This window comes from Solea senegalensis, linkage group LG9 (assembly GCF_019176455.1).
Source record: "Solea senegalensis isolate Sse05_10M linkage group LG9, IFAPA_SoseM_1, whole genome shotgun sequence".
Taxonomy (NCBI): Eukaryota; Metazoa; Chordata; class Actinopteri; order Pleuronectiformes; family Soleidae; genus Solea; species Solea senegalensis.
The window spans coordinates 21,832,662-21,851,356 of NC_058029.1; the positions used below are offsets into that span (position 1 = coordinate 21,832,662).

Sequence of the window (18,695 nt, forward strand, 5' to 3'; positions counted from 1 at the left end):
ACATGGGGAAAAAAATAATGCATACCCAAGTCATAATTATGAGGAAGTCATAATTTTGGGATAATATGAGATGCTATCATAAAAATGAGATACTATTTCTGAATTGTGACTTAGCATCTCATAATTATGCAACAATATCTCATTATTGTGAGAATGTCTCATAATTATGACTGAGTTAGTTTGGTGTGTAGTATATTTGTTTTATTAATGGTTTAATTATTACAACTGTATTACTATTTCGGTGACTCCTGTGGTTCTCCAAACATAACCTTAACTGTAAAGTGCTGCCTGATTGGTTCGCTTTAATATTTTCAGTGTTTCCATCGTGACTGATGACGCGGCTCATGCTGCTCTGTGATTGGACGATCCCGCTTCTCACTTTCACTTTTACTCTTCCGCTGCTGCGTGTGTTCCCCGCATGCACGCACGCACGCACACACACGCACACATTGGTGAACATATCAGCTCTTCTACTTCACAAGTTTGTCTCTTAGCTTCGACTTTATATTTATCAGAGTGCGCCTGCTGTTCATCAGGAGAAAGAAAGACTAAACAGTTTTGGCGCAGTCTGTTGTTTTCGCTGCAGCTGAGATAGAATCAAAAGCGAAAGTGCTGCGTTTGTGTTCACTTTATTTATTTTTGTAATGTTCCTCGAGCTGAAACCTTACAAAGAACAACGGAATCAGACTTCATGATGATGATTGAAGTCATTTTGTTTGGATTCTTCCAGACGTGCGCTTGTGGTAAGAATATGAGTAAATAAAGTCTCAGATCAGTGATGAATGTTTTAAGGAAATGTGGCTTGCCAATTTCCTATAAAACAAAGTCATCTGCATTACTTACCTGTACATTCATCAAAAAAACCTTTCTAATACACCTTCTAGTAATTAATCTTGTAAAACATGTGATTTTTGTCTGAAGTCCATGTATAATCTATAGATTATGATTACTAAATTAAGATAGATGGATCGATAGATAAATACTTTATTCATCTCAGAGAGAAATTCACAAGCATCAGCTATATTGATATTCCAGCAAGTATATAAGCAATAATAAAGAAGTAATGACATGATGCTTCTGGGAGGATTCTAAAATGGAAACTAAAATGGTAGCAATGTTAGAAGAATGGTTGATTAGTATTTAAAATGGCACAAAACTAAGAATATATATATATATATATATATATATATATACATACATATATTATAATATGTTTATTATAGTATATACATACAATTAAAGAGACCCACAAATTAACTATATTAAATGATACTATTACATTATCATTAAATATTAAAGTAGAAATAAAAATATAACACTACAATAAAAGTCAAATAACTCCCAAAATACAGTATGAAATAAAATCATCATATACTTGAAGAATCTGAAACAAGTAAAAATGGTTTAAGAACAAAGTATGTGTCTGAAAATATATGTAAATGTGCTAAAGACTCACCATTATGCACAAACAATAACATAATTAAATGCTCTAGGGGCCCTCTGGTGAACACGGAGCCCTAAGCAGGCGTTCAGTTTACTAATGCCATGGGCCGACTCTGTGATAATCCATGGCTTTGAGTGTTTCTTTAATAGAAGGTCCCTGATGTCATCTTTAAAGGTGCAGTATGTAACATTGTCATTGTTGTTTACATTTAATATAACCCCCATCAATATGTTTAACTGGTTAAACCTTTATGGCGCATTTCCAGTGGCTCTACTCGCCTTGCCTTGCCTCGCCACGGCATGGTTTAAGTAGTGTTTCCACTAGCCTAGTACCTGGTACCAGGTACTATTTTTAGTACCTGCTCGGATGAGGTTCCAAGCAGGCTTAAGCGAGCTTAAGTAGGTACTATGCAATGATTGGTCAGACTGCCGGCCGCTGACTGGCCAGAGTCCTGTCACAGGAAGAGATCTCCCACACAGAAATCAAGCCGAACAGCGCCGAACTGTAGATCACTTAAAACTTCTTAACAACCCTAACAATGTGGGTTAAACTACCAGGGAAACCTCTATATTTACGTTAAATAGGTACTTTTTTGTAGTGGAGATGCAACCTAATCGTGCCGTGGCGAGGCGAGGCGAGTAGAGCTAGTGGAAATTTCGCCTCTCTGGGCGAGGCCTTGCTTTACGAAAAGGCTGCTATTTCGTGCCGAAAGTGAAGACACAAAAAAAGTAAAGCATCCTTTCAGTTCTGCGATGGCCACTGTAGTTCCCTGATGCACTTGGGAAAGGGAGGGGCAAATGGAGGAATCCTCCTTTTGTTGCAATCTCAATCTTTACATTTTATGAACCAAACAACTAATCAATAAATAAGCAAAGATCGACAAATCACTAGGTAATCGAAAAGGCAACTGTGTTCAATTATGAAACTATGATAAAATTAAAAAATATGGAATGCATATGTTAAAAACAATTATGTAAAAATGGATAACTTATATAATAGTCATGGTTAAATTACAGGAGTGTTTAATTTGTCCAATAGGCAGTTATGAAGATGAAATGAGTGTGTGTGTTTTTTTAAGACATCTCTAGAATAAATCTTTATCTATCCTCCCCTTTGTTTCTCAGCTGCTGGAGTCGCAGATGTGGTACTGTCGTGCAACCTGGTGGAGGAGGGAGCTGGAATGGGAAGAATGGGACCAGCCTTTGCACGATCTCCAGCTACTCTTGTCTTTCGCGATGTGGCAGTGACCCTCGACGAATCGCTGGAAGCACTCACTCCGTTTGTCCCACCCTCAGTCCCTGATCCAGACCACATCCTGTTCGAGGCCAAAGGTCCCCCCCCCACCCCACCCACCTTCTTCACAAGTAATATTGGTTGAGATATGAAGACAAACTGTGTTGAACCTCTCGTTTCCTCTGCAGCAGTGTCATCAGTTGAGATCCCCCATATAGAGGTGTTACTCCATGCTGACTGCAATGATCAGGAAGTGATGTGTGAAATAAGCCATTACACTCCGCATGGATCAGAGGGAAGTTCCTCTCCAGCCTACTTCATGGTGTCACTTGATGTTGAAGGAGTTCAGTTCAGCACTTCACTGATTCTGCAGACCTTGGTGATAGAGAAGAACCACACGACGCTGGTGCAACCCAAGCTGGGTCTTCCACTCAGCCAGGCAGGCACACTGCTGACTGAGGGTGAGCTGCACTGCATATATATAACTATTTTTTATTATTGTTTTAGCCTTAGAATAAGCTTGTTTTATTTACTTTAAGTAAGGGCATTGTTTTGTGCAGGCCACCATCGTTTGTTGCATCGTTTGTTGCTCGGAGATTGGCTCAGTCCTCCTAAACAAGAAACATAAAATAAAAAAAGGAAAAAAAAAAGTGTTTACATCCTTTCTGGTATGCAAAGGCCACTATAGTTCCCTGAAGCACATGGTGAGAGAGGAGAGCTCAGTTTGTTGCAGTCTGCTTACTTCCTTACACTTTGATGCTTTAATATATTACATACATGAATCATTTCACTGAATCTTTTCAATTCCTAGCTTTTTATTTGGCGGTCAATAAGATTCTTCATCACAGTGTCCCTGCTGCTGTTTTTTTTCCCGTCCTCCAGTGATATTCATGGTGTTTTCCCACATTACGTCTGTATCTGCGCCGCTGAGAGGCGACGTCCTCCTCCACTGTGGTTTCAAGCAGCATGAAACACTGTTAATGCAGGAAGTGAGCATTGAATGGCGACTGCAGCACAGAGGGAAGGGGCGAAGGATGCTTGAAATGAGGACAGGGATGGATAATGCAGATGGAAACACAGTGGGTAAGTGCTGTAGTTCAAAAAGGACCAGTCAGTGGTCAAGACGTCTCACATTCACTGAACATGCATGTGGGTTGAACCTGGTATATGATGGTTTCATCAGTTATGTCAACCTGTGTCTCATTCTGTTTTCAGTGTATTCAGACAGGAGAGACTTGAGAATGGATGCCACCCAGGTTGTTAGTGAGGGTAATGTCTCTGTGACTCTGAACAAGCTGAAGGTTTCTGATGAGGGAACGTACATCTGCACCGTCAGTATAGGCCGTTTCCACGCACAGCAAGTCATTAAACTCCATGTTCATCGTAAGTGGTACAATAATCTGATCTCTCGAACCCAGAGTATCTACAACGGGGGGACTTTGAAAACAATCCTCTGTTTGTCATCATTTTTCAGAACCACCCAGCGTCTCACTCTCAGAGGAGAAGCTGGTTTTGAAGACAGAGTCCCCGCAGACACTGAGCTGTCACTGCAGTAAATACTATCCCCTGGATGCTCAGGTCTGTAACTATGTATTTAGATGAAGCCTTATACTGTATATTATCCCTTTTTACCATCACCAACATGAAAGAAAGACATAAAATCAATGTAAACTTCAGTTTATAACGTTCTCATGGCATTTGAAGTCCTTAATGGATTATAAACGTAGAGACAACAAACATTTAAAATCTACCTGATGATGGTCTTTGGGTAGTAATAGTGCATTTTGGCAGGATTTTGGCTTTATTGTTCAATAATAAGAGAAATCAACAGAATGACCGGGCTCTGTTTAGTCTCACAACTCTGCTGCTACGGGAAGGAAGCTTTGACCAGTAATCACAATATGTCAGTGTTTTAGAGATAGAGAGATTGTCTCGGGTCATCAGTTGTGTCTGCGCTCTTCTGATGAGATGAGTCCAGTGAGTAATAACCCGTGGACAGCTGGTATTGTCCAGTAGGAGCCAGGGTGCAGGTGACACTTCTGAGCTTCAGTTGCAAATGTCAGCATGGCACTGGTCAAGTGGTGATTCTGGAGGCTTTATAATGGGACTGCAGATTGTTATGGGTGACGTCACCACGTCACTGGTGATTATTTGTTTTTGGCCAGAAATAGAATAAGCATTTGTTCATCCCTATATATTTTACATATAGAAATCACACAGTAAATGAGCTCTGAGCATACGTCCTCATTTACAGATTGATTTACAATCTGACTAAGGCGACAATATTTGATTGAGTTACTAATCCTAACTGTGTAGAGTTTGCATGTCCGTGTGTGTTTTCTCCAGGTTCTGTGGTTTCCTCCCACAGTCCAAAAACATGTGGAGGTTAATTGGACTCTTCAAATTGACTGTAGGTGTGAATGTAATAGTGAGTGGTTGTTTGTCTCTGTGTGTTTGTCCTGCAGTGGATTGTGGAGGATGAAGCCGTAGACACAGAGTGATCTTAACTGTCTGTGGCTCATAACTGTCTGTTTCCTTCTGCCCTACAGATGGAATGGTTTTATCTCTCTCCTACCGCTACAGAGCACGTCGTCTTTCCGAATCAGGGCTCTCTTTCCAGCCATCGACAGCATGCTGATGGGACATTCTCCCTGTCGTCCCACCTTGCTGTGCCCCCCACTGTCTCCCCAGGCACCAAAATCATTTGCATGGTGTCTCACCCAGCCCTGGACACTCCGCTCTCTGTGAGCGTGGTGGTACAAAGTCCACAACCAGGTAATTATGTTTGCTGTCTTTATAGGGAACAGTTTGGCATTTGTGGTAAGGTGAGGTTTAACTTTATTGTCCACAATGAGGAATTTTATCTGTGGCTCCACATAATAACACAACACACACTACAAATACAAATGACTATTCAAAAAGAAGGACAGCAAAACCTGAAGTGCTTGGAATTCAGTTATGAACAATAAAACACAGGCTCCGTAATTTAATGATTTAACTGCACTGCGATTTCTTGTAGATATGTTTTATTTACTTTTTTTTTGTGAATCATGGAAGTCTAAAACTCCTAACTGAAGGAAAACCAAAAGTCTTCTGTTTAATTCTCACCATACTTGTCACTTTGCTGCGTCTGTGGTTTCCGTAGGATTTGGCTTGCAGTATTGACCATGTGAAGCCCAGAAATACACACAAATTCATATCTGTACAAAAACTGAGGCGTTAAAAAGAAAAGTAAAGTCTTCATACTAAGCTAAGCCAAACAGCTGCAGTTTAAACAGCACAGATGTAAACAGGGGTGATTTTGTGAAGAATAAATATTGTTATGCTGCAGAGAGTCTTAGTGTATGTCAACATTTAGAAATCGCTAAATATAAATATGCTAAATTTGAGCAAATTGTAATACACAGTGGATTTGTTGACGTTTTCATGTTGAAATGTGGCTGATTTGCAGTACATTTACAGTCTTGAGCCTGATGTTAACGCCCGTCTTTCTCTCTGCAGATTCCTATCAGTGGATTCTGGGTTTCCTCATCATCACTGTCATTTTCTTCTACCAGGTTATGAAATAAGTCAAAAACGTTTTTCTACGGTAGATTATCCCGACTTCAACTTGACCTCTTCCTTTGTGTCATTTGTGAGTCTTTAAGTTATTCGTCAGTTTTTACAATAAGTAAATACTGTAATAAATGTAATTCTGTTCAATCTTTCTATTTGGGAGAAGACACTGTAGATAGTTGTATTTTAATATCTAGCTGTGTTGTGTACATTTGTCTAATGTACAGCATTTGTTGTGTAGAAAATAACCATGTTCATACGGGTTCAATAAAGAAAAAAAAAGGAAACAACGACGGATCATCAGTTTTATTGATGATTTCTTTATTGGCATCAGCAAAAGTGGTAAGCATGCATTTATTTTTCGCAATTCCACTTGCATTTCTTACTGCATTTTCAAGTTGTAAATCTCACATTTTCATATCTGATGTGTCAATTATCTGGTGATATTGTAAAATATCACCAGATAATTTTGTAAAACTGCTACAATCATACATAAATGCATAAGTTTCTTCATATTTTCACAATCGTATCCACTCTCCAAATCAGTCTAAAAAGAGAGAAAATAAATTGCTTTTCTTTTCTCCAACAACTCCCTAAAAACCTGAAAGAATTTATAAACACATTCAGGAGCATAGTCTGACAGATGTGCACTATAGTTGTACTTGTACAATACTACATGTTTTTAACAGGTCACAATAGTAGTAGATGATTTCAGTCTCTGAATATTGTTTTGTTTTTCTTAAAGCAAGTAAATTTAAGTCTTGGCAAACTCTTCAGCATCATTGCATTGCATAAGCAGTAATTATCAGATCTGAAAATACATACATAGGTCCATAATACCACTAACGAAAGAAAATGTACAGTCGGCAGTTAGATTCAGAGATGGCAGATACACAGGTCACACAAAAAGGTCAAACTATGGACACCGTTTGCCATGCAAGTTAGAAACAAACGCCTCATTTAGGCCGTGACAGGACTGAAGGTGAGTCTGTTGTCATGTGATCGGGCTGAGGGAATGAATGGCTCCGATTTTTCTTCTTATCATTTTTTTTTAGATCAAGTCGACTTAAACCACAATCAATCAAAGACTTTTTCAGCAGGACTCTTGAATCAAGTGGACATTTGTACCTGTTTGAAATGTGACACGACACACTCATCTGTCTATGGCTTTGACTCGCTGGAAGTCAGAGTTGAGAGACCTTCCTCTGGGCCGGAGCGGTCAGTTCATGTGTACAGTGGATTGTCTGTAAGTGGCTGCTCGTCTGTTCACCTTGCTGCTACTGACCATACCACCTCCTGCGGTACGAAACCCCCGGTACAAAATCAACCATCACCAAGGAACTACTTTGTCAATAACTTCTTATCAGTCGAGAAATATTTCACTCATTTAGACAGAAAAAAATGGTTCTATGCTTTTAGTATCGTTCCCTGAATTCTTCCTTTTTTTAAAAAAAAGAAAAAGAAAAAACTACTATTCTTACACAGTCACTTCATCTACTTCACTTATACTAAACACTGGAGAAATAAGAAGCTACGCAAGAGAAAATGTTAGGCAGCAAAGTAAATGAAACTCACTAATAAAAGCCCTAATCCGCTAAACTTGGAAAAAGCTATATGCTACTGTGTTTTTGGATCACAAATACTTAGGCTTACAACAAAGTTGAGCATAATCTTAATCTAACATGACCTTGTGTTAATAAGCAGAAATGATGGCAGCAGTGGTGAGACAGAGTGTGTTAGTTTTGTCTTGTCAGTATCAATTTACAAATGCAGGACTTTCAAAAACATTAATATGAACAAGCTTTGGTGTATCGGGTGTAGAAAGGACTGGTTCAATCTCGCTGCACACGTTCACCCTCTGTACGTTGAACATTTTCCCCCAAAGCTCCGTTAATTGGGCTTCGCCCCACATGTTCCCGTCACAAGGATTCTCTCTCTCTCTCTCCCTCGTTCCCTTTCTTCCTCACCCTTCTCTCTGCCTACTGCGACCTTCAATAACACATGAGGTGCAGAGGCAGGAGAGAGTGAGTGTGACTTCACGTCAAACCAGTGGAAGAAAGCAAAAACAAGGGAGGGGAAAGACGGACAAAGAAAGCAGAGACACCTACAAACACTGGAGTCATGTTTAAGTGCAAGATGGTTTGATGGAAGACTGTGAAAAGAGGGAGGAGAGGACAGATAAAAGGGGGAGGAGTTGCATTCTTCTTTTCCCTCTTCCCTCTTGTATCATTCTTAAGTCCATACCCATCTAAACGGATGGGCTGAGTTCAGTAGAAGAAGTATACTGTGGATGAAGAAGAGAGGAAGTCTAAGATTAGGTCACTTAAAACTAAACAGAAAACTCTCACTGATATTGTATTTACAGGTTTCAACAATAGTTAACTCGGTCACGAGAAGTCATGAATAATTAAGAATCAGAGCAGAAGAGGGCAAGACAGATGTGGCCATGTTTGAGAAGAAATTAAAACATATCACGCTGCTTTATACCTGCTGGCATCCAACATAAGATAACAACAATCTATGCACTTTCATTTAAATAGCTGGTGTGTTTTCTAAATGTAAAATGGCAAATGTGGAGGAAAGCCAATGTGTAATAATGATACGGTGAGATTATAAATAAGTGTATATTTTTGTAAAAACTCATCTCTCTCTCGCTCTCAACCATTCATCCATCCATTTTCTACTTCACACAAGGGTCACAGGTGGAGCTGGAGCCAAACCCAGCTGATAAAGGCTGAGACTTTAAACCAATATGATTACATTTATAAATGTACATGTAATCATTAAGATAAAATGTAATGATAATTCCCCCTTTAAAATAATGTTAAATGAAGTCATATGTTCATAAACACATGCACTTCTCTCAGTCAGCCAACAAGATGACAGAAGTGTATCCACTACTCACAGAATATTATTCCAACCACAATGACTCCAATGATGCCCATCATGATCATCATCTGAAAGAAGACAAAGACACTATAATGGAACATCTATTTACAATAACTTCATGTGATTACAGAACTAAATAGGACACCGGAGAGTCTTGTTCTGCTTATTTCTAAGTCTCTAGTTTGAACTCTACAGTGAATCTGTATCATAGCACTTTTACTCTTAATATGAATCCTATGTTGCAGGTAATTCACATTATACACACAACAGTAGATACTAACAGACATAATGTGAATACATGATGACTTTATTTGTCTGTTTAATGGACCCTCACTAATGTAGCTACCTTGCAGTTCTTCCACCAGTACTTGTTCTTTAGCTTTGCTGCACAGCTCTCAAACTGAGAGGCTCCGGCTTGGAGAGCGTCCGCTCTGTCATCCAACTCTGAGAGCTTCTGGTCCCTTTCCAAAACCTTGTCCACGTTCACCCGCATGATGTCCACCACCTAGCCCACAGTGACGAGGATGAGAAAGCATTTGGGAGTGGTGTGGTGGGGAGATGACAGGAACAATAACACAGTTACGGAGTTTCTGAAGATAGTGTGCTGTAAATTACAAGCATGAATAAATAAGTAGTCTAAGTCCATTTGCAGTTTATAGCAGAGGCTGGTAAGAAAAAACACACAAGAACAGCTCTGACGTACAGTACTTTACATTTGGTTTGGCCCTTTGTATTTGATGATGAGATTCTCTATCTTAGTCTGGTCTGGTTCAGCTCACCTCCTCGACTTGGGCCTGAGTCTGCTGTAGCCTGCGGTTGCTGGAGGTGTTGGGTGGGCCTGGAGGTGGGCCAGCTGGGGCTCCATCTGCACCAGGGGCTCCAGGAGCACCAGGGGCTCCAGCTGGGGCAGCAGCATCTGGGGCAGACCTGAGACGAAGCACGTGAAGGAGCAGGAGGAATGAAATATAATAATAATATACAGTTCACTAAGCTGATAACTAATAAGGCAGGTAGATAAGGTGAAAAGGTTTTGTGTCAATCTTCTGAAGGAGAACATGGATTCAGTTTGATGCAGCAAAAAAAGATGAAAAGAGAAAAACTGCATATGTAGAAGAGAGATGTAGATGTAGAGCGAGGAATGGGGGAAATAAAAGAGAGAGAAAAGATGAGCAGGTGAGAGAAGAGGGTAAGAATCTAAAATGAGATTTAAAGGAAAGGGGATAAAATCTAGGACACAAGATGGAAAGCGAGGAATGGAAAGGACATATTTGGCTTAAGAGAAAGAATCCAGACATTTTAGGGGAGAAAAAAAGAGAGGAGAGAATATTATATGATGGATTGTACAGTGATAGCGAGAGAGAAGTTGAGGATGGAAAGTGATTTGCAGTAAAAGAGGAAAGGGTTAAACCAGCAGAGGGAAGAGGAACATGTAGAGAACAGGGGACAAAAAGCTGAGCAGCTCAGGAGCAGCACTGACTCAGCTGCAGGTCAGTTTCATACAAATCACTCTGTCAGTCCTGGAGGCCAAGAAATATACATTTACAGATGATGAACCAAAGAGTCTGAGTCTCATCAGTGACATGAATGTTTCTCGTCATCAAGCAGCCTAGAAACTAATCCATAATAACCTCATGGATTATAACACCATATTTGACAGGTTTTAAAAAGAAATAAATACTGCAACTATTTTAAAACAGCAGAAAAGTGCGCACAACAGAAACAGGTCAAATGACACAGGGCCAAGATAATACAAAGAAAGAATACACGTAAAAATCACAATTAAGAGAAAACATTAAAGAGGAAATACTGTGTTTAACACGGTCTGAACATTCACGAGTGAAATCAGCCAACTCTACAATACATTATTTAGTGAAGATGTGACTGGAAAATTTCACTTGCGTCAGCAAAATCACTCAAGCGGAGAGAAACCAGTTCAGTTTGACTGAAAACATAAAACAAGCAAATCAACATTAGTTTATAAACGCGTGCGTGTGCAGCATCCAGGTTATAGATGCTGCGTTTGTTATTGTGTGGAAGGTAAAGGGGGGAAAAGCGCAGCAGAAAAGCCGCATTAATACTCACATCTTCTATGCAGCTGTTAGAAGTGACGCACGGCAGCGGAGGGAGGGAGGAGAGGAAGCGAGGGAGGGAGGGTCTGAAGTACCACCACGACAGGAAAAAAAGAGATGAAAGATCACAGAGGGGAGGAAAGAGACTGGGTTTGTGGGCAGTGGTTCCAAACAAAGTCCAGGCTTTGATGAAAAAAGAAAAATGGAGGTTGTTGTTGGCGCAGTGGAGCAGAGCGGATTCTCTGTGGCCAAGTGCCGCAATACTGTGCGGACGAGTGAGCCGGAGGAGCTGGAGGAGGACGAGGAAAGTCACTAATCCACTTCAGGTTCCTGCAGCTCGATGCTCCTGGTGATGCTGATGATGGTGGTGATGATGCGTCCTCACAGACACGCGGCTGCCTCAGTCACAAGCTTCTGAAGCTGCTGGGAAAACTGCGTGAAATTTTTTTTTAAAAGAGGAGAGTGAATGAAAAAAGTCCAGTCATGAAATTCAGCTGATTTCTTTAACCCCCTCCTCCTCTTTCTCTCTCTCTCTCTCTCTCTCTGTGCGCGTTCCGTCCGCGCAAAGTGTTGTGGGTCTGTAGGCTACTGCAATAATGCGTCTCTGCTCCTGCTTCCTCCACTTGGACTCGTATCGACAGTGCGGTACCCCCTCCTCCCCCCTCCCCTCCCTCCCTCTCTCGCTCTCCTCACACTTCGCAGTACTGCAGCTCTCAGAGTAGATGGGGCGGCAGGACGACACTGCGGTACAGTGCATGATGCCTATACAGTGTTGACTCGACTGTTTCCTCCCTGGCCTGGGATTCTCCCAGCCCCTCCTCCTCCTCCTCCTGCTCCTGCTCATCCTGGATCACATCTCTCTGTTTCATTTCTGCTGCTGCCCTTGAATCTATACATTTTCCATTTTGATTTTCACCATCTGTACACAGTATTTCAGAGAAGTGACAGGAGACACAGTGGTCATTGGGGACTGGTGCACAAGTCTCGGGACAAAAACAAAGGACACATGTGGACACCACAGTCTGCACGTACTGAGTTGCTGTTTTCACATCCACTGAAATGTAGACCAGTGTTGGTTAAACCAACATAAGACACTGAAAAACAAGATCTCGATTTCACCCCAACTTAACAGTAACACAGACCCTTTGCTGCTTTAGAAAAATAAATTAAAAAACTGATCTCAGATCCAGATCACCAAAAAACTGGCCAATTGAGAAAAAAAACATTTCTTCAATTGGCCATAACCTATGTCAAAACATGTATAAAAAAACCTCTTGGCATAATATAAATATGAGCCACAAAATAATAGTTTTTTCTATGTTAATTCAATATCTCACAACCCCTGTGACACATAATATATATATATATATATGTACTTTCCCAACAGTTTAAGACAGTGACGTTATATAAAAACGTTCCTCTCTTGTTTCAATCCAACACTGCCCCTGTGCATACAGTGAGGTCAAAATACACAAGATGTACACTTTGTTTGGTTTTATAGTTCAGTTTATAGAGTCTTTCGGCCAAACTCAGGCAAGGATCTTTTATATTTTAGTATCAACGATTAACAAAAATGACAGTGTTCACTCTTACAAAAAATCTTCGACTTTGGTTAAAAAACAAACTAACAAGGCTTCTTTTCAAATCTGTTTTAATAAAGTATTTTCAGGCTTTTATATCATGTCATTTGTTTGTCAAGACAATCATTATCGTGAGTCCATAGTAGGTTCAAAGACAACCAATAAATGTTTGAAAAATAAACAGTAAATAACAAAAAACCTTCAATATACATTGAGAAGAGGAATAAACAAAGCTAAGACTTAAACAGTCTTTAGTTTTAGCGATGTTTGCCAGTGCGATTGAAGCGTCTGTAGAGGAAATTGATCCTCTTCTCCAAGTTGTGTCTGTCCAGAGTCATCATTCTTTCTCCCACCAACTTCCTCTTCCGAATTAGTCGCTGCAGTTCATTACCTCTGAAACCCTTCAACCAGCAGGGGGCCTTGATAATGTCTTTGGGGTGAGCTTTAAAATCTCCTGCAGGCACAAAAATAAGAGTATCACTTTATGGACAGTCTTAGACTTAGCGCGAGTTAGAGAGAGGGGAAGGAAATAAAAGGATGGGGACGGTGCAGTTGTAAGGACGCTGAGAATAGATCTAGGTATTTAAAATTATAATTGCAGTTGTTACAGTTCTGGTAAGACTATACACACTGATTATAGTCTTGTTTTGTATTCTTGTTTAGTCAAAACAAGAACTAACACAAACTTTTATGTCTTTTGTTCTTCATATCATATAACCACTTCCACAGCTTAATCCTTAGTTGCAGACTATATACCAAACAGTTTTAATTATTGGGCTGGGATGGCCAGTTTAACTTGATAAGGAGAGATTTTCCATCTCTAATGAAGTGAATCATGTTCAGGACACTTGCCTAATATGCCTATGTTGTCATAAACTCCATACATGCTCCTCTTCTCAGTCCACCTGTCCACAACCTTAGGCTGAGGGATGGCATGCATCCGGATGCGGCAGCATGAACCTGCAAACAACACAATGTTTCAAGTCAGAATTAATAAAACAATAAATGGACATTTAAAAACAATGCCAAGATTTTTACATAAGCAAACACAGAACACTGAAGTAAACAAATTACATTTAAACAAGGTTTGCCTATAATTAATCATAATATAAACCATGATTTCTACATTGACCAAAATAACTGAAATTAACATTTTGGCCATAACTAAGAAGCTCCATGTTGTATTTACAAATAAACAACATACTGTATATTGAGACACCAGATGTTTTATCCTTTCCCCAGAGCATATATCTGCCGGTGCTTCCCAAACTTTTAAGTACCACCTAAGAAAATATGGAGCCAACATTTAAATACAGAGGTGTAAATAGGCTGAGCAAAGACAGCTACAGATTTCACGGGAGGCAGATTTAATAAGATAATTTGCACTCTCATCATCCTACTCTTACTTAGACACTGGTATAGTGAGATTAGATTATGATGGAGTGAGAGATTAGGGGACTAATTATTATTCTTTAATTTATCATTTGTTTCATTTTCTACACACTCAACATGTATCAGCTCCACTCAGATCACATACCCTGGTACCACCAGAGGAAGCTCAGCTTGAGAACCAAAGACATATGCTATGAATTTTATAAACATAGCAAACGTTCTCGGGCCTGCAATACCTCTAAGGTTCACCGGGAGGCAACGTCCCACACTTTCTGATGGTTTGATTTAAGCCGTACATCGAGCAAAAGAATACATTTGAGTACAAGTTGCTTCTCAAATGCATCGAATTCCTGTTAATATTTGTGTCCTTCGTTAAATTTAATAACATTTACCACTTGAACTGGAAACAAAGGTAACATTTTAGAGGACGAGCCAAAGGAACAGCCGCTTTTATTTCTTCCACCACTGATCTGAAGCATGCACTCACTGCTCAAACACTGATGAAATGAAGGAGTGTGTTGTTGTTGTTGTTGTTGTTTGAGTGCTCACCAGTGGACACAGTCCTCGCTGACTGCAGCAGGCTCGCAGCACTCCGACAGAAGGACGCTCCAGCTCTCAGCAAACCTCCCACGAGTGACATGTCCGACGCCCTCTACGATAAAAACGTCCGTAGAACAGTTAACTGTATTCTCATACGTATAACATTACCTTTGCGACTGTAAGTGATGGTGTTTAAAGCGTTTGATAGTCAGCTTTTACTCTTTAACTCCTCCACACTGACCCTTAGCTTTAGCATTATTTAGCACATGATGTTAAGAGTATAAGTATAATAACAAATACCTGTTTACACGTCAGTCAACAACCTCGCGACAATGTTGCCTCTTTGTTATGATAACAGCATATACATAAGTATAACCTCACACAAACATAGAACGTTTTAAAACTACGTTTACTGAGGCTGCGACATGCTACCAGTGGCCGCGTCCATCTTGTGGTGTGTCCCACAATGCACAGCGTCATCGGTACCGAATTGTGCAAGTAGGTCCAGCAGAGGGCGCCAGCTGCGCTGAAGCAGCAGACTGCGTGTGCGCCTGCTGGTGGCCCGGCCAGTGTTACTACCAGAAACAATGAGGAAAATAACAACTGGACAAACATTTTTCACTGTCCTACATAAATTCCTACAATAGTGTTGACCATGAATGCAGCACTCTGTGTATCCTCATAGGATTGATAGCATTGACAGAGCTGTTATTATAAATGCTCTTTGTGTGGATCATATGTGACAAATGTTGATTTCATTTCAAAGAGCTGCTGTTGCTAATATTATGCTCATAATCTCATTTATTGTTTTAATTGCAAAGAGAAACTATTGTGAAAGCTACTACTGTGCACCTTTTTTTTGGTCAGGACAGACTGACCAAAATAGTTTTATTTCAAAGTGGAAAAACAGTACTCCAGATTCTGTTCAGGTGTAGCACTTTTTGATGTGCTTTACATGCATGTGCGCTGGTTTTAAATTTGTCATCACCTGCGGTTTGCTGGCTGCGGAAAATATCAGGCCTAGCTACATTTCCCGGTTTGAAAATGTGGTCCAACTAAATTTGTAAATGAACTGAAGTGCTTTAGAGTCTTCAAAACACAGAAAAAAGGGACATTCTACTGCTTTTTAGACCACACTAGACCACACTTGTCAGACCTGGACTGGATAATCCCAGAGGGGCTGTAGATCTTCAAAACTAAGCAGGTACCAGTTTTTAAATATCTGGGAACACAAATTGACTCATCTACAAAAAACCTTTATTCCCTTTGCAATAACCACCCTGACAAAATCAAATATCACACTGCACATGATTTTACCTGTTGCTGTTCTTTTCAACCATGTTTCCATGTTTCCTTCTATCAAGTTTAATTTTTTCCATTTAATCATATATAATAGAAACAGAAGAAGGGTCCAATCAGCTCACTGTGAATCAGTGTACAAACACAGCTGTGCAGCTCTCTCTGAAGCCGTGTCAGCCAAAATAAAAGACAAAAAGACTGAAAGCATGAAACTGCTGACCTACAAAAAAGTGAACAAGTGCAGTTATTGCTTCATAGACTTAATGGTAATGTTAAAGTATAGCACACATTTGGTACTTTTACTACAACTCCATGATATGTTATAGGGGAATATTTCCACTTTACTTACCTCTATGTTGTGTTTGTACATCTGGTTATATGTTTGTACTTCTAACTTCATTGTAGTCTCTCTCTCTCTCTCTCTCTCTCTTTCTCTCTCTCGCTCTCTCTCACACACACACACACACACACACAGACGCAATCGGTTACTTTCATTCTTACTGTTTAAAAGAACTGGGTGGAATATTTGTCATTTTCAAAGAAACAACTGCTGCACAAATCATTGTCTTTATTTCGTTCTTGCTAAGATGACGATAGCCATGTGGAAATTTAAATAAGACAAAACATTCAACTTTAACATAACACACCACAAATGTCTTTGCAGTGAAAGGTCGGTGTCTTTACTGTAAGTGTGTAGGACGTGGCTGCACACTTCACTTTAACTTTTGACTTTGTTTTTCTTCTCCAAATCTTGTGCACAGGCTTATGAAATTAACAAATACAAAGTAGTTGGTAAAAGTCAATTAATGCGTTAAAATCTACTGTTTTCTGTTAGAATAACCCCCTCCTTTTGCTAAAGTGTTTATCTGATGACACTTTTAGCTCTGCATCTCAGATCCCGTGTCATGTATTGGTGTCTCAGTGCAGAGCTGGACAAAATGCTGACATGAGAAATTTTCAAATGTTTGCATCTGAGACGCTTTTGTCATCAGCATTCTGCTTCCTCTGCCAGTAAAACTCAGTGGAACATTACTTATCATCACCTACACATTCAGAATAGATTACCATGCCATCTTCATATCATTTTTTGACAACCAACCACAGCTGTGGTTAGAATAATTCAGAAAATGTGTCTTATTCTTCGTCTCATTCTCTGCTCTTGTCAGTGACATGAGCAGAGGCAAATCTGTGAGATCTTAGCACAGGAACAAACTAGTCATTTGATGAAATTTCTACAGAAGAAATTTGACTATTTTCCACCCCCTCCTTTTTTTTTTTTTAACTTATTCATCATCCCTTTAAGCTCAGCGTTTAATTGTTTCCATATGAGGGGCATTTTCCCCCACAGTCCCTTCACTTCATATTCAGATACAGTGGTAGTGACTAAACATCAGCTGTACTGTAGGAAAGACCACTTCACTGCAGCAAGTGAGTGATGATCCCTGAGTCTTCACCTCCACTGTTCTTCCAGCTTTGTTTTTGACATTACATCAAGCTGAAGCCACAAACCAAAGCAACTATAGGACCACATATTTAAATTTGAAGACTGAAAGTCTTTGACATGATGTGTGGATGGAAGAGTGGAGGAGATGAAAAGATTGTACTGTCAGTCACACAGCAGTCACATGGCTACTACCAAGGAAGATGTCTCCACAAGAAAAACAGCTCTTTGGTTTCACCCACACACTCTTAGATGGTGCTATCCATCAGTGTGACTTCTGTCTGTTTGCAGAGGCAGACTGAGAGATAGATAGGTAGATAGATAGACAGACAGACAGATAGATAGACAGACAGACAGATGGATAGATAGACAGACAGAAAGACACAGACAGACAGATAGACAGATAGATAGATGAATAGATAGACAGACAGACAGATAGATAGATAGATAGATAGATAGATAGATAGATAGATAGATAGATAGATAGATAGATAGATAGACAGACAGACAGACAGACAGATAGATAGACAGACAGAAAGACACAGACAGACAGATAGACAGATAGATAGATGAATAGATAGACAGACAGACAGATAGATAGATAGATAGATAGATAGATAGATAGATAGATAGATAGATAGATAGAGACAGATAGATAGATAGATAGATAGATAGATAGATAGATAGATAGATAGATAGATAAATAGCTTGCGATAGATAGATAGATAGATAGATAGATAGACAAGCTAGTGATAGATATATAACTAGCTAGCGATAGATAGATAGATAGATAGATGATAGATAACTATCTAGCGATAGATTGATAACTAGCTAGCAATAGATTGATAGATAACTAGTTAGCGATAGATAACTAGCTAGCAATAGATATATAACTATCTAGCGATAGATTGATAACTAGCTAGCCATAGATAAATAGATAACAAGCTAGCGATAGATAAATAGATAACTAGCTAGCGATAGATAGATAGAATAGATAGACAGACAGACAGACAGATAGATAGATAGATAGATAAGATAGATAGATAGACAGATAGACAGATAGACAGATAGATAGATAGACAGACAGACAGATAGATAGACGAACAGACAGGCGGATAGATAGACGAACGAAGGAACCCTGAACAGACAGATAGACAGATAGATAGATGAATAGATGAACAGACAGACAGATAGATAGATAAGATAGATAGACAGATAGATAGATAGATAGATGAACAGACAGATAGATAGAT

The 18,695-nt window shown here is 39.6% G+C and overlaps 3 protein-coding genes across 4 annotated transcripts; 1 reads left to right on the forward strand and 2 right to left on the reverse strand.

Moving 5' to 3' along the window:
* The first annotated feature begins 400 nt into the window (after positions 1-400).
* tapbpl (TAP binding protein like) lies at positions 401-6,522 on the forward strand. The gene is made up of 8 exons (XM_044033134.1): positions 401-743; positions 2,569-2,775; positions 2,866-3,138; positions 3,560-3,760; positions 3,893-4,060; positions 4,152-4,255; positions 5,227-5,452; positions 6,179-6,522. The coding sequence occupies exons 1-8, from the start codon at positions 692-694 to the stop codon at positions 6,244-6,246; spliced, it is 1,299 nt and encodes a 432-aa protein (XP_043889069.1). The 5' UTR covers positions 401-691; the 3' UTR covers positions 6,247-6,522.
* A 10-nt stretch (positions 6,523-6,532) lies between these two features.
* On the reverse strand, positions 6,533-11,850 carry vamp1b (vesicle associated membrane protein 1b). Its single transcript, XM_044033142.1, has 5 exons — positions 11,204-11,850; positions 9,901-10,048; positions 9,468-9,626; positions 9,138-9,189; positions 6,533-8,516 (listed from the first exon to the last, which is right to left on the reverse strand). Coding segments are annotated over exons 1-5 (378 nt in total). The 5' UTR covers positions 11,206-11,850; the 3' UTR covers positions 6,533-8,499.
* A 989-nt stretch (positions 11,851-12,839) lies between these two features.
* On the reverse strand, positions 12,840-16,142 carry mrpl51 (mitochondrial ribosomal protein L51). Of its 2 annotated transcripts, none has more exons than XM_044033140.1 (4): positions 16,020-16,142; positions 14,712-14,814; positions 13,623-13,730; positions 12,840-13,224 (listed from the first exon to the last, which is right to left on the reverse strand). In XM_044033140.1, the coding sequence occupies exons 2-4, from the start codon at positions 14,800-14,802 to the stop codon at positions 13,028-13,030; spliced, it is 396 nt and encodes a 131-aa protein (XP_043889075.1). In that variant the 5' UTR covers positions 14,803-14,814; positions 16,020-16,142; the 3' UTR covers positions 12,840-13,027. The 2 variants fall into 2 exon arrangements, with proteins under 2 accessions (XP_043889075.1, XP_043889074.1); XM_044033139.1 differs by lacking the exon at positions 16,020-16,142 and adding an exon at positions 15,003-15,187.
* Positions 16,143-18,695: the final 2,553 nt, after the last annotated feature.

Coding starts and splice junctions, on each gene's coding strand:
- mrpl51 (XM_044033140.1), bottom strand. CDS start 14,802: ATGTCACTCGTGGGAGGTTTGCTGAGAGCTGGAGCGTCCTTCTGTCGG. Junction 13,731..14,711: donor AGCGAGGACTGTGTCCACTG/GTGAGCACTCAA, acceptor TGTTGTTTGCAG/GTTCATGCTGCCGCATCCGG. Junction 13,225..13,622: donor TGACAACATAGGCATATTAG/GCAAGTGTCCTG, acceptor TTGTGCCTGCAG/GAGATTTTAAAGCTCACCCC.
- vamp1b (XM_044033142.1), bottom strand. Junction 9,627..9,900: donor CTCAGGCCCAAGTCGAGGAG/GTGAGCTGAACC, acceptor ACTGTGGGCTAG/GTGGTGGACATCATGCGGGT. Junction 9,190..9,467: donor ACTGGTGGAAGAACTGCAAG/GTAGCTACATTA, acceptor GTCTTCTTTCAG/ATGATGATCATGATGGGCAT.
- tapbpl (XM_044033134.1), top strand. CDS start 692: ATGATGATGATTGAAGTCATTTTGTTTGGATTCTTCCAGACGTGCGCT. Junction 2,776..2,865: donor CATCCTGTTCGAGGCCAAAG/GTCCCCCCCCCA, acceptor TTTCCTCTGCAG/CAGTGTCATCAGTTGAGATC. Junction 3,761..3,892: donor TGCAGATGGAAACACAGTGG/GTAAGTGCTGTA, acceptor TTCTGTTTTCAG/TGTATTCAGACAGGAGAGAC.